The 14,719-nt window shown below is 47.9% G+C and overlaps 1 protein-coding gene across 15 annotated transcripts in view; it reads left to right on the top strand.

Annotated features, from left to right (window-relative positions):
* The first annotated feature begins 4,615 nt into the window (after positions 1-4,615).
* The window catches only part of GRID1 (glutamate ionotropic receptor delta type subunit 1), a 911,822-nt gene continuing 901,718 nt past the window's right edge, over positions 4,616-14,719 (top strand). For 5 of the 15 annotated variants that reach the window (XM_072995121.2, XM_072995119.2, XM_078390966.1 and 2 more), the window contains exons 1-2: positions 4,617-5,229; positions 9,140-9,295. In XM_072995121.2, the coding sequence (XP_072851222.1) occupies positions 5,151-5,229; positions 9,140-9,295 (235 nt within the window). In that variant the 5' untranslated portion in view covers positions 4,617-5,150. Of the gene's footprint in view, positions 5,230-9,139; positions 9,296-14,719 lie in introns of all 15 variants that reach the window. The other 10 variants (XM_072995117.2, XM_078390967.1, XM_072995118.2 and 7 more) reach the window with 4 other exon arrangements.

Raw genomic sequence — 14,719 nt, 5'->3', positions numbered from 1 at the left:
CTGTTGGAATTAGCCAAACTCTGGTTTGAACAACCAGCAGTTTATGAACTGCATGCAGCCCACGACCACCACTTCTATTTTCCCCCTTACAAATGGGATCTTTATTTAGATTGAAAAATCCTCCCAAACTCTCTGGTATCCAAACTTGTTTAAAAAGAAAAACAAAACAAAACCATCACGTTACATTGGGGAGATGAGAGTCATGATGTGTGTGTGTGTGTGGGGTTCCTCAAAATGTCCAAAATCCCCCCAGCTCCTGGAGGCACTTGAGAGAAAATGTTTTAAATTGGGGGGGGAGGGTTGTGGGGCCCCAGCTGTGCTGGAGAGTGTATTTGGGCCTATGCCCAAATACCCTGCACGTTGCCCACCCTGGTTTAGACAGATTTCTTTCTTTCTTTTTTAATATGAATCAAATGCTGATTTGAGCAGGATGATAGCTTCTGGGTAGAAGGCAACTAAAAGGAAGGTTCTCCCAATCCCCAGTAATCCTAAACTCTTTCATTCAAGATTTAGCTATCTTTAAAAGAGAGGGGGGGGCATGTGAACCACCCACAACTAAGCATTTTGCACCCTATTGTTGTCATTCTAGGAGAAGGGAGAATGACATTTCCCCCTCTCCTATTAAAAACAGCAGGTTGGGAAACTTATAGCTATCATTAGACTGGGACTTTTGCTTTACAGTACTTATAAAGAAATTAATAGGCAACAGGAAGATAGTTTTCCATCCATGAGTTCAGTGAAGAACACGCTCCCACCAAGGCACAATTCCATAATTAGGTGGCAGAAAAACTAAGTTTGTCTTATGATGAACACTAACTTCAAATTTTTAGCAAGTCCAGATTCTCCAAGCATCTGTACAACATGCATTTTTTCTTTCCACTGTATATTCTTAGGAACTCACCTAAGTGGTTGAAGAATGGTTGAGGGAGTTGGGCATGTTTTGCCTGGAGCAGAGAAGATGAAGAATAATGTGAAAACCATCTTCAAATATGTGAAGGGCTGCCATGTGGAAGCTGAAGCAGCTTGGTGGTGTTTTTTTGTTTGTTTGTTTGTTTTTTTGCAGCCACAGAGATGAGGAACCTGATCTAATGGATCCAAATTGCACAGGAGGAGATTTTGACTGAACATTAAAAACTTCTTGATAGGAGGAACTATTTTGCAGTGGAATGGACTGCCTTGGAAGGTAGTGAATTCTTCATTGGAGCTTTTTTAAAACAGAGTTGGATGGCAAGGAGCTGAGGGTACTTTGGCTGTGGATTTCCTGCAGTGGCAGAGGGTTCCTTTCAAATCTACAATTTTGTGATTCTATTATTTATATGGTCAATGAATATAAAGATGTACTGGAATAATTTCATTGTTTTCAAGCTGTTGTTTCCAAGTGTAATTTTTTTAAAAAAAACTTTACTAATATTGGTTGTTGTGGGTTTTTCGGGCTCTTTGGCTGTGTTCTGAAGGTTGAACACAGCCAAAGAGCCCGAAAAACCCACGACAACCATTAGATCCCAGCCGTGAAAGCCTTCGCGTTTACTAATATTGTTATTATGTACCATCAAGTTGCTTCCGACTTGTGGTGACCCTATGATTTCCAAAATGTCCTGTCCTCAATAGCCCTGCTTAGCTCTTGTAGATTAGAGAGTCAGTCCATCGTGTATTTTGCCTTCCTCTTTTCCTGTTGCCTTCCACCTTCCCGAGCACTAGTGTCTTTTCCACTGCCCCAACAGGAAAGCCTCAGTTTCAACATTTTTGCCTCCAAAGATAGTTCAGGCTTGAATTGATATAGGACCCACTTGTTTTTCTTTCTGGCAGTCCCAGGTATCTGCAAAGCTCTTCTACAGCACCACATTTCAAACAAATCATTTTTTTCCATTGACAGCTTTCTATACTGTCCAGCTTTCAAACCCATACATATGTGGTGATCTAAAATACAAGAATGTGGAGGAACTTGGTCTTGGTCTCCATTGACATATCCTTACACTTGATGATCTTTTCTAAATCTTTCACTGCTGCCCTCCCTAGTCTCAGTCATCTAATTTCTTGGCTGCAGTCTCCATTTGGACTGAACATTAAACCAAGAAATATAAAATCTCTAACTATTTCAGTTTCTTCATTGTCAGCAATAATGTTGAGTAGTACTTCTGTAGTCATGATTTCCGTGTTCTCAACCTTCAGCTGCAGTCCCACAGTTCTTCTTCCACTTAACAGTTGTTTCAAGTCATTGCTGCTTTCTGCCAGTAAGATGGTGTTATCTGCATATCTTAAATTTTTTTTTTATGTTTCTTCCACCAATTTCCATTCTTCCTTCATCTGAATCTAGTCTGGCTTTCCGTATGTGATATGATATTTACTAATATACCTCTATGCATATGTATTGGATGGCCAGTGTCATGTGATGGGTAGAGGGTTGGAAGTAACTAGCACTTGGGAGACCTGGGTTCAAATCCACACTTGGCCATGGGATGGCAATGGCCAACTACTCTTTGGAACATCTCAAATGCCTCCAAACTCTGTTAGGCTCACAGTAACTCAGAAGTGACTTGACAGCACACATCGGTACATGTATATGTAATACTGATATGGATATATTTCACAGAGTCTCAAAAGTACTGGACAGCTGATATCTAGAATCAGGCTACTTTCATTGATTTCCCAATGGCCCCTCTCTGCTCCCTTTCTGGTGAGGGGCACGCCTGCCACCGTTTTCAATGACAGTCGGCTACAGGCTTCCGGGAAGCTCCTCGGCTAATCTTTACACTTGCAGAACTGCCTGCCAGTCTGCCTCCTGCTCCCAAAGGCTAACATCGCAGCTCCCTACTGCTCAAGCCGTGGGGCGGAGGAGGGGGCTTCGCCTCAGAGCCACTTAATAGTGTGGTTAACATCCTGTTTCTCCACTCATTTTTCCTGGCAGTAGTTTCAGTTACGTCCTTCCCTCTCTCTCTCTCTCTCTCTCTCTCTGAATGAATTTGCTTTCTTTGGATCCTTGTGGCATATTTAAAGGCTTCTCACGTTTGGGAGCCTGCAATCACTGATGTGTTTGTTTTAAGGGGATGAATCGGTCTTCTGAGCCTGAGCGTCACCCAGTATAGGCATGAGATTTCATTGAAGGCTTTTCTTCTTTTTTAAAAAAAAAACCACAACGACAACACAAGCAACCTTTCACGTACCATTTTCTTCCCAGCAAGGGAGCTGGAGACGCCACTTTTATTTTACATTCTTCCCAAATCTCTGTGTATCCGTCTAATTCTAGGATCGGAGATCAAAAGGTGGGGCTAGGAAGAGAGCGATTATTTTAACTCCCTCGAATTTCCTCTTGGTTTTTTCAGAACAAGCCTCGGGGCTGAACGGTTTCCCAGCTCCAGTTGGCAAGATAAGGGCCCGAAAAAGTGGGCACGTCTGGGGCGCTCAACATTGTCGTAATGAATTTAACTACACCGCTGCTTCCCACGTCTTAACCCAATTCAAGCAACAAGCAAGGAAGGAAGGAAGGAAGACGTGATGAAACTGCGAATAAAATAAGTGACACATCGGCCCCTCCTGTTAAGGAAACTCTTATGCCTAGATTTTAGGGGAATGGAGATTTTGGGCTGGGCGGCACTCGTTCTGTTGAGCGCGAGCAGATCCTTCGACTTCTAAACTTTTGAGCAGCCCTCTCCGCCCTCGGGAAGGACAAGGGCTGGACCAGCCCTGCGCCTCTTGGGGGGGGGGCGCGGATGGGCCGTCCAGTCCTTAGCCGGCCAACCTCGGAGCAAGCAGGAGCCCTTCCCCGGCAAGCCTCATCTTGAAGGGGAGCTCGTGGGCTTCATCCTTCGTAAGCGCAGCACCCCTTTCCCTCCTCCTCCTCCCCCTCCGGAGGAAGGGAAGGGGGTCGCTGGGTGGGAAGAGCCCTCTGGCTTTCTGGAAGTCTGTCTGGGAGCCAGATCGCCCCCCCCCCCCAGCGAGCAGGACGGAAGCATTCGGTCCCCGCCGTGCCGTTGGGAGTTCAAGGCACCGGAGACCCCCCCTCCCCTCACCGGTCAAGCGGGTGAAGGGCGAAAGCTGCCTCTCAGGAGCCGGATGCGAAGCGAGAGGCACTCAGTGTTCAATCATCCTCTCTGAGAAGTCCCTCCCACCCTGCTAGTTTCGACGATCCCTCGGCCAGTCGGACGCAGCAGCTTCGCGTGAGAATTACGTCCAGCCTGGACAGGGATTTGAATTATCTTTATAGTAGGAGACCCTGATCCAGCATCCACGCCTGCTCTTTCTCTCGCCTCCCCTTCCCGCTGGAAACGTGCCTTCCTGCCGGCCTCTCCTCCTCAGTCTTCAGAGCTCCTCGTCGTCCCCCCCCCCTCACCGACCCGGGCGCACACCTTTCCAAATTCGCCACCCCAAACCCCCGCAACTCGGTTCCCCTTCCCTGTCTTGCCGCCATCGCCTCCCCCCCCTTCCTCCTGCGTGTGTGGCGGCGACGGAGGCTCCTCCAGCCGCCGCCGCCGCCGCCCCCCCCCGCGCGCACATCTCTATAGGAGCTGCTTCCTCATCTCCTCTCTGTTGCTTTTTCGCCCAGACTATATTGAGTGGTGAGGCTCTGCAATCACGTGGTGTCCTCGCCGGGGGGGGGGGGGGAGAGGAGGATCGAGTGGGGGGGGGTGCCTCCGCAGTTTGCTGGGGCCAGGGACGAGCGCGCACACACATACACGCACACGCGTACACAGACACACACACACACACACACGCACGCGCGCACACAGACACACACGCACGCACACACACACACACACACGGAGTGCTCAAGAGCTACTGCTGAAGTCGGGAGCTGCTTGCTTGGCTGCTGCTGTCGCCGTCGCCTCCACCAAGCCGGGATCTATCCATTCTCGACATACATTTTAAAAACCTCAGCCTGATTCTCCGTCTTCGTCTTTTTCTTGCAATCGCTCTGTCGCGAGTTGTTTTTCTGCCTTCCTCTTCCCCACTTTCAAAAATCCCAAGCTCGGATATTACTTAGGCTTTGGAGAGGTTGGGATATATTTTTTTTTCATTTTTTTAAAAAATCTGGGCATCCTTTTCTCCTCTCTTCTCACTTCTGCTCCCTGCGCTCCACCTTCCCTCCTCTTCCATCTCGGTGGCTTTCCTTAGCCAAAAAAATCCGGGCTGATGTGCTGCACGCGAGGTTGGAAATGGAAGTATTGAGGCTTTGGTTTCTTCCTTGGATATTTCAGTGCGTTTCTGTGCGAGCCGACTCCATCATCCACATTGGTAAGAGAGGGGAGCTCGTGGATATGTGTGTGTGTGTGTTTGCGCGCGAACGGGCTGGGGGGGGCTGCTGAAGGGTAGAAATGGCAAATAATCAATTAAAAGAAGAGTGCGAGGAGGATCGTGTCTCATTAAGGCGAAATAATCATCCTGATAGCAGCAGGGAAGATGGAGAGAACGTGAGCGAGATGAACTCCAGAGAGGGAAAGAGAGAGAGAGAGATGCAGGCGCCACCCCCAAAGGAAAAGCCATCTGAATGAGTCTCCTTGCAAAGTTAGGAACGAAATAAGGGTGCAAATCATTCAAACTGAATGGTGGAAGGGAGGGGGACTCTCCTCCCTGGGGGTGTTAGTAAAGATCTGCCGTTGGAGTCGCTTCTTTAGCCTAGCCACCCCCTGCCTCAGCCCTGTTTGCGCGCTGATCGCCCTCGGCTTCTCTTCTAATGTACAGGGGCGCCACCGCCCCCTAACCCCCCCCCCCCAGAAAACAGCCTCCTACGGCAAAACTTTGGAGAGGAACCATCTCCTCTCCCCGCCCGAGCAGGTGAGGTGGTTCTCAGGCAGGACTGGCCGAGGACCAGACGCCACCTTCGCAAGTGAAGGCGGTGGGAGGGCGATGGAGAGGTGGAGGTGACCAAGGGGGGGGGGGCGGGTGACCTGATCTGTCACTGGGCTGAGCAAGGCTTAGCGGCGGTGGACTTTTTGCGAGGGTTGGGAGCGAGCCTCAAACTAGGAGAAGGCTGGGCTGGCAGAAGGGGAAGCCCGAAAAGTGCCAGGGGAAATGCCCGGGGCCCCGGTGGCTTCTGTAGAGGGGAAACTTGAGAGATGCGGCTGACGCAAGGGAGAAAGAAGTCTGGCCACCTTTTGCAAAAAGACATCATTGAAATCCAGCAAAAGGCCGGTCTCTGGGGCAGCTTTTCCCAAAGGGGAACAAGGCGATCGGCAGGCAGGCAGGAGAAAGGTGTTGTGCGGGAAGCAAGCTCGCTCTTGTCCCTGTGTCACTCAAGATAAAAAAAATACTTCAGCGAAACATCCAGAGAGTGGCAAGCAGGGAGCTCGGATGCCCAGGAGTGTCGGGCAAGGGCGAGACTGAAGCCCCCTCGCGAGAGGAAATGCGGGGAGGCCAAGCAGCAAAGAGGTGGGACCGAGAGACGCTGGAGGGGGAAATCCAGCCCCGCGGCCTTCGCTGCCCGGCCTGGCCGCGGGCGACCGGGTTGACAGACGAGCGCTCTCAAGTTGAAGGGAAGAGGCAAGGTGTCTCCCTCTCGCCCGCCCGCTCCCTCCCTCCCTCCCCGCGTGGAAGAGAGGAGAGGAGAGAAGGGAGCAGCAGGGAGGGGAGGGGAGAAGGCACATGGCCGGACTGGACTGTGGGGTGGCGCTGGGGGTTGGGAGTGTCAAAAACTCCTAAATCTTCCACCAACATCACCCTTAAGTCAGCAGGAGGCCAAACAGCATTGCAGATCTCTTAAAAACACACACACACACACACACACACACACACACACACACACACACACACACACACACACACACACACACACACACACACACACACACACACACACACAAAACGATATGGAGGGAAGGATCGGTCTCAGAGAGCTGGGCTTGGTCAGTTCAGGGATCCCTCCACGAGGTACCCCAGAAATTAATCACCGAGGAAGGGACGGGGGGCGAAGCGTGGGATAAAACTTTCCTTCCGCTCCCCTGCGAACTGTGAATGAACTCCAGATTTCGGATTTGAGACAGGCCGGCTTAGCGGAAAAGGCGGTGGGGCGTGCGGGAGTCTGCTGGAAATGAAACCATCCAGTCCTCCCCCGCCGCCTAAACCTTTCCCTTGGACCAAAGGCGCTCCCCCCATGCCTTCTCGGATCAAGGGCCGCCGGTGCCAGGGACCCTCGAGATAAAGGGCGTCGTGCCGGGTGGATCTCCACCTGCCACCATGATGCGTAACCTCCATGTTCTGAGGTGCCGCTGGAAAGCATGGCTCCCTTCGCTCGGTTGGCGTGGGGAGAAAAAAGACAAGAGAGAAAGAAAGAGAGAGAGAGAGAGGCTGTCAACTTAGATTTAGAATTTTGTTCACGAATTCAGCATCTGGATGGCCTTTAAACGTACAGTATTGGCGAGACGTGAATAGTAATAAATGTAGAGGAAGCCGGTGAGATGGGATGATGACACCTGTTCCCCCCCCCCGAAAAGCGAAAAGTCCTACAAACACACAAGAAAGAGTAAAAAGAAAGGCAGCCTACCTCACCCCCACCCCCTCCACGCTCAACACAAAACGGGTATATTATGTAAGGCTTATCGCCAGATGTTTTCATGCTAGCTGCATAAACAAGGCACTGAAATTAGAAGCTTTCAGGTTACTGAACAAAAGCTCAGCTCTCCATTAGTGCGTGCTGATGCGCAGGAGGGAAGCAACAGCCCACCATGAGAAGGGGGGGGAGGTGCCCGGTTGGACCTAGTATGTGTGTGTGCATATGTCTGGGGTGTGTGTGTCTCTTTTGCCAACAATGAAACTTCTGGAAACATTTCATTTCCCCCTTTTATAAAAAAAGAGATTTCTTTTTTTTTACAACTCGCGGAAATAGAATCTCAAGGACTGGGTGGAATTCCAAAGTTTACACCCCACCTCTCCGTCCTGCTCCAAAATATTGCGACCAATTCATGGCAGGCTCCTATGTTCCTCTTTCAGCCCAAGAGTCATTGGTCATCATGCAGGATTGTCACCAGGGCAAGTGTCTGGGGAGGGATGACCCCTCCCTGGGATAGAAGGGCCTTTGAACACAGCAACGTGGAAAGAGTCGACCTCGGAGCCTTTAGCCTGCTGGTTGGTTCATTCAGGCCACCAGTTAAGCAGGTGGGAAGTTCTCATGCACAGTCATGGTGTTATTTAGGCTTTCTTCGGTGAGGCCCAGTAAATGCTTTCTCTCCCCCCACCATCCCTTAAAAACAGAGGGAAGCAAGACTACTCAGGGTACCTCAGGGCTCAAGGATACTTTACTTAGGATTTCTTACAGTAAAAGTTTGTAACAGTTTATCACTTATTTGTGTGTTATATCTATATCCCACCTTATGCTAGGCACCTGGCTCTCGTCCTTCTGACTTGATCGTTACAACAGCCCTGCAGGGTAGGTCAAGTGGAGTGTGTTCCCTCCCTCCTCAGGCTTAAAGTGCCTGGCCTTGAGGTCAGCTAGTGAAGTTCTCAGAGGGTGGATTTGAATGAAGGGGTTTTTGAGTCCTAGACTAGCACAACCCTGACACGATTCTGGCTCTACAATTAAGCCATAATTATTATTAGCCGTGGGCAGGAGCTGAGCATGAGCTTTACATGTAGAGACTTCCCGGCTCAAGCCCTATACAGTATCATCAGATAGGGTTAGGAGTGGATTCTGTCTGAAATTCTGAAGAACCGGGGCCAGTCAGTAGGCAATATGGACCAGTGGCCTCACTGAAAGGAAGGCCCATGCCTGTATATTTGTACATTTCTGTAAATACACGTGTCTTGAAGAAGAAGAGCGCCTGTGTGTTTTTCCTTCATCAGAACTCTGCAAATTACCAGCAAGAACCTGACAGAACCGGCTTAAGGACTTCCTTGTTTTCACCCTCTTTGGGGGTGAGCGTGTGGGTGGGAGCGTGTCAGTAGCTGAGGCAAAAGAGGGAAGGTGTCAGAACTAATTCAGGTCCGAGTGTCCGTGCATGTGTAGAACGTGTGAATGCGACATGACAAGCGGTCAACTATCCGTCCCTTAAGGAGAAGTTAGGGGAGTCTTAAGGGCGAGGAAAGTTTAAGGGCGGGAAGCAGAAAGAAACATCCCCCCCCCAGCATTCCTCGCTGCCCCTGCGAGATCTTCTTCGCTTTGCCCTTCGGCAAAGATGATGGTGGTCGATTCCTCCTTTCCTCCCTCCAACAGGTGCCATCTTCGAAGGCAACGCGGCCAAGGACGACGAGATCTTCAAGCAGGCGGTGGCGGACCTGAGCCTCAACGATGACATTCTGCAGAGCGAGAAGATCACTTACACCATCAAACTCATAGAAGCCAACAACCCTTTCCACGCGGTCCAGGAAGGTAAGCGCTCCTCCTCGCCAGTAGCACGCCCGTCGGGCCCGGCCAGCCAGCAGAGAAGGGCTGAGCCGCGGGCTGGGGAAGGCGAGGTGGGGCCGGCTTCGGCTCGGGGGATCCTCCTGGGCCCTTCGTGGTTGGCCTCTGAAAAGCCGAGATCGGGTGAAACGGTGCACCCCGGGCTAGTGGTTGTCCTGCGAGTGTGACCCAAGAAAACAGGAGCTGGGCGGGGGGGGGGGAAGAGAAAGGCGAGACGTTTTTGGCGGGATCTCCGCCGCTTTCCCCGGCAGTGCCTTGCCTGGTGACTTGGTTGGGTCTTGGCTTTCCCAGGACGAGCAAGCGGCTCGAGGTCTTTTTACCAGCAAACGCCAACTCTCCTCCGGCCCCCAGACCCCCCCACCCCCGGCGAGGCTTCTCGGCGGCCGTAGGAAGGAAGCGAGGCGGCGAGGCAGCTGCCTTTTGCAGGCCCTGACACCGCGCGCAGCGTCAGGTCGGCCCGGCTTTTCCCTCTTTTTTCCTGCCCTCCCTCCGCCTTCCCCCCCCCTCTTTTTTTCCCTCCTTTTCTGCGGCTCGAGCGCGCGGCTCGGCCGGGCTGACGGGTTCCCTTGTTCGGCCAAAGGTGGGCGCTGTTTCCCAAGGAAAGCGAGGCGGCGCGCCAGAGACGGCGGGCGAGTGGAAGCGGTGCTTTCGAAGGTGGGGAGGGTTTTGGGGTTGGGGTGGCTTTGCTTTTCTGACGGCCGGGTGTCGGGAAGCCGTCGAGGAACAGAGGCTTTTTAAACGGATGTGGCAGACAGGCGAGACCCAGATGCCTAAAGACCTTTTACGAGGCTGTGTAGCAGTTTTGCCGCCCTTGCAAAAGCCTTATAGCCCGAACCTTCGGTGTGTTTCCTCCGGATCCATACCCCAGCCCGTCTCAAGCCCGTTTGCATTTGCAGTCTGCTTGGGGATGGAAAAGAGAGGCACAAAACAAAAGGGGGAAATGCACAAATCAGTGGGGAGAAAATGTTTCAGCAAAGTAACGCTCCCACTTTGGATTCAAAAGAAATAACCTTTGAATAATCAGATGGTAGCTGAGCTGCCCACAGAGGGCAACAAGTGGACTTATTTTTATTTTTCTGCTCCAGGCCTGGTGGAGTTTTCCAGGTCGTTCAGCATATGGAGTTGCCCTCCAGTCCTGATCCTTCCCCCACCCCACATGAGATTTTCTTCAGAGCCAATGTGCAATAGTCTTGCCCGCTGAAGATGATGCATTTTGGTGTTCCCAGGGATTGGTGGCTTCTTGATAGCTTTTGAAGATGAGAAACTGTGTAGAGCCAGTTAAAGAAGTGCTGAATGTTGTACAGAGAGAAGCGATATTTGGAGCGATGGGAGCTGGGTGGGTGGTGTAATTTCTTGCCTTTGAAGGTGTAATCCAGCATTAATTAACCCTCAAATTGCTGCAAGGTTCTCTGCCCTGTTAGTGGGCTCCTAATTGTTTTCCACTACCCACTGTTTGCATCTGACAGGTGGCATGAGAAAGATGTTGCTTCTACTCTCCCTCTTTTTGCGATGTCTCTCTGCTTTCCCGTTTTACTGGGCTTTACTTGCGGAGAATCTGTTTTTTACAGGAGGGAAGAGAGAATGGAGGCTTGCCTGGATGTGTCATGAGCGTATTGATAGCCTGAGTTGTTGCTGGTGGAAAATATTCTTTAAAAAAAAAACAACATCTCTATGTTGGCAGCAGGCAGGGAGGGGGAGATGGAAACTGCCAATTTTAACTTCGTGACCTGAATGTTTCCCCTGGTCGCTATCCTGCTTGGTGGCACCTGTCAATCTGTCTTTGTGCTGGCCAGGGGAAAGGAGACCCAAAGGAAAATATTAATTGGGTAAACACAGAGAAGAGCTTTTCATCCATGAATCTGTGTTCTGCCCATCAAGATATATATTTTTAAAAGCTTGTTGGAACATATATGATGTATTTCATATGATTAGGAGATTCAAGTAAGAATAATCAATTATTGACAGAGATTGATAAAAGGAAAGAACGTAGTTTTGCAAAGATGGTTGTATGTATGACATAGCGCGCTCATACTATACATGTATGTATATAGAAAGGGGGACAAACACATGACTTTTAGATTTTTCTCGATCGTGACATGAGATTAAAAAGGTGTTAGATTGGAACATAGAAACTGATGAAGGCATCATTCTGTTGAAGCTGCAAATGAAGCAACAACACACAGTAACCTAACGGTGATACTGAAAGGAGGATGAAGAAGCTTGTATAATCACAGTAGACTTGTCAGCTCTTCTGCCTGCTCTTGTTCCTGTAACAGCTTTGTGATCCAGAGAATAGAAGATAATACTTGTCTCCATGATATGAAAACCTTCACCTGACAGTTTCTGAAGACCAAGTGCTGTTAAAAGGCACAAGAACAGGTGCAGGTAACTCTAGGAGATGATCAAACTGTTAAAATGTGAATCTTCATCAGAATAGTAATAGTAAATAATATTCACACAAAGGGACTCCATAATTTTGTACACACCCTGTAGGCTTAAAAATGGGCTAGATTGCCTCGCTGCACTCAAGTTTATGTGATTTGACAGAAAGCTGTGTAGATAAATGACTTTGAATTAGTTTTTTTGTGACAGAAACAGTGAATTAATTGGCTTGCTTCTTCAAATGAAAGACTTCTAAGAGATATTATGGGGGACGGTTGATGAAGAAATCAAGATTGATTATCACAGGCCTTGCTTGTCGCGAGGTATCTGTGCAGCACTTATTCCAGAGAAAGAAAGACTTTCATAAGTCTCGGCCATAATACTGTTATTTCCTCCTTAGAGTGATTCATCAACAAGGCTATTTCTTGCCATGCGTTGGAAAGAGAATTTTTTTCCTTGTGTTGAAACGTACTTGAAATCTGGATTCTTGCTGAATCAGTTCAACTGCACAGAAGTGTCCCTTTTATAAAAATGATGTGGTTTTGCACTTCCCCCCCACATTTACCTCTATTAAAACAGCATTAATTAGAGCTTCTTATGTTTAAACTTTTAGTTCACTCATGCTTTATGCTGTTTGAAAATCTAGACACAGCTGTAAAAGAGGTAGCCTACCATTTCACATGCAATCCTAAGCAGTGGGGGACTTAATTTTGTTTAAAGGGTAATCACTGTTCTCGGCTATAGCCACTTGAAAAGACCTTGGGAAACTGTATGGTAAGGTCTTGCAACTGTATGGTATGGTCTTGCAACACAGTATGGTGTAGGTTTACTTGGAAGTAAGGCAGACATTGGCTGAAATCCTATTCTTTAGCATTAAAGATCACACTAGAGTAGGCCCATTTGAATCAATGGAATGTATGGCACTGACTCAGCTAATTTCTACAGACTAAGCAACAGAACTTCAGCCTCTGTGTTTATGGGCACTCATTGCCATTAAAATGCTGTTGCTTAGCATAGTAAGTCATCTTCCTTCTGAGTAAACATGTGCACACCACACTGTGAATGTATTAATTCAAGACTGTAAGGAATGCAGATGGAAGAGTGTCTTGGGTGTACGCGCGTGCTGTAGCTTCCATTATGTTCCTGCACCTGAGGAAAGGTAGCTAAAAATAGCAGAGATGAATTTGGGAAAAATTCTGGTCCACTGTCAGACCTCTGTACACCTAAAAAGGCTTGATGGCCTATGGTAGAGTTGATTCTTTATCAAAGTAATGGCAGCTGGCTAGCTGAAATAATATCTCCTCTTACAGTAGATTTGCCCCCCCCCCCAATGCTTTCATCTGGATTTAGAATAATGTTTCAGTGTTATTTTGACACATTTAGAACACACAGATTCCTGTTTTCTTTTTTCCTGTGTTAATACGTACGTAATATAAAATACTTAATTATAGGACTACAGTTTAATATCTAAGAGAAGAACTATTGCCAAGATAATAGACAAGGCATAGCCTGGAAAGCCCAGTAAAAAAGATTCAGGCCACATTTTAATCTGTTTTCCTACAGCTCATTAGGCATTGCAAAATTTTCTGCAAAGCCCTAATAAATGTTGTTTTAAACTGCCCGCTCATGGGTAGCAGACTTCTAAAATTACAATCTTTTCCCTGAGCAGAACTGTATAGGTTGGAAGGCAGATAGAATGGTGAATAAATATTGCAGTTCCGCCACTGACTTGCTTCATTTGGGTAATTTAATATGTTTTCATGGAGTCAGCCTCCTTTTCTTTCCCGGGCAAGACTGGAGGTTACAAAGGGATAATCTGTTCACCCAGTGGGTGAGCTAAGAAGAGAGCAGGCCTTTATCTCAAGTTCACATCTTTATTTATTTATTTATTTATTTATTTATTTATTTATTTATTTATTTATTTATTTATTTACTTACTTACTTACTTACTTACTTACTTACTTACTTACTTACTTACTTACTTACTTACTTACTTACTTACTTACTTACTTACTTACTTACTTACTTACTACTCTATAGTATATTTTGGGGCCATATTCTACTCTCTTGTTCTTACCGTTCATTATCTCTTGCCACCCGGCCATACTCATTCCCCCTCCTTGCAACTTTGCTAAGAGCTGTCAAAAAGGAAAGAGGGATGAAGTGATTTAGCTGACTGCCTAGAGAAGATAGGGCTACAACTATTTTAATAAAACTCTGAGTTGCACTCCCCCATCCTGCTGGACATTCAGTGCTTTCTAAGTGGTGCATGACAGCTTGGCCTTGTAGATACCAGTGTAATTGCAGAAATATTTTATGGGTTATTGTGCTAACAGCTGCCTTCTTCAGTTGGAGTTAACGCCCAATTCATGAGTTACCCAAGTAGGACAGATGCTGCCTCATCATGGCTGACACTTCAGTTATGTACATGTAACTTTATTTGTTTGTTTGTTTATTGCACTTTTAGGGTGCCCAGTGACCAGAGTTCTTTGGGCACTGTACAGTCCATGAAACGGAGTAGATACTGAAGGCAGCAATGTGGGAAAACAAAGATAAAATCAGCAGCAGAGAATGAAAATATGAAACCCAGAGTAGAATGAGTAGCATCCTTGTAGAGTGTGGAATGCTAAGCCACAGTAAAAACTATTCTTAATGTGCCTAAGATAATAAAATGGTCTTCACCTTCCCTGCATGGGGAAGTCATGTGGGGATAGATGAGTAATTTCTATACCTCCTGACCCAGTTGGACACAAACTGTGTTTGTATGTGTGTGCAATATTCCTATCTGAGTTTAAAACAGGAGGAAAAGAAGTGTATTGTCAGGGTTTCTTGGAATTGCAGTCTAAGACCATGACCAGGAGTTCCGAGAATGGGAACCATTGCTCTATAGCCAGTTTACCATCCCCAAGTATGCTTCTTTAGGGTAACATAATATGACGCTTTGATTAAAAATAAAAGGCTTTTTAGCAGCTGGCTCAGATCTTGCCTATGTCACCCAAGGCAGCTATG

This window comes from Pogona vitticeps, chromosome 3 (genome assembly GCF_051106095.1).
Source record: "Pogona vitticeps strain Pit_001003342236 chromosome 3, PviZW2.1, whole genome shotgun sequence".
In the NCBI taxonomy this organism is placed as follows: domain Eukaryota; kingdom Metazoa; phylum Chordata; class Lepidosauria; order Squamata; family Agamidae; genus Pogona; species Pogona vitticeps.
This window is presented reverse-complemented; position numbering and strand designations above follow the sequence as displayed.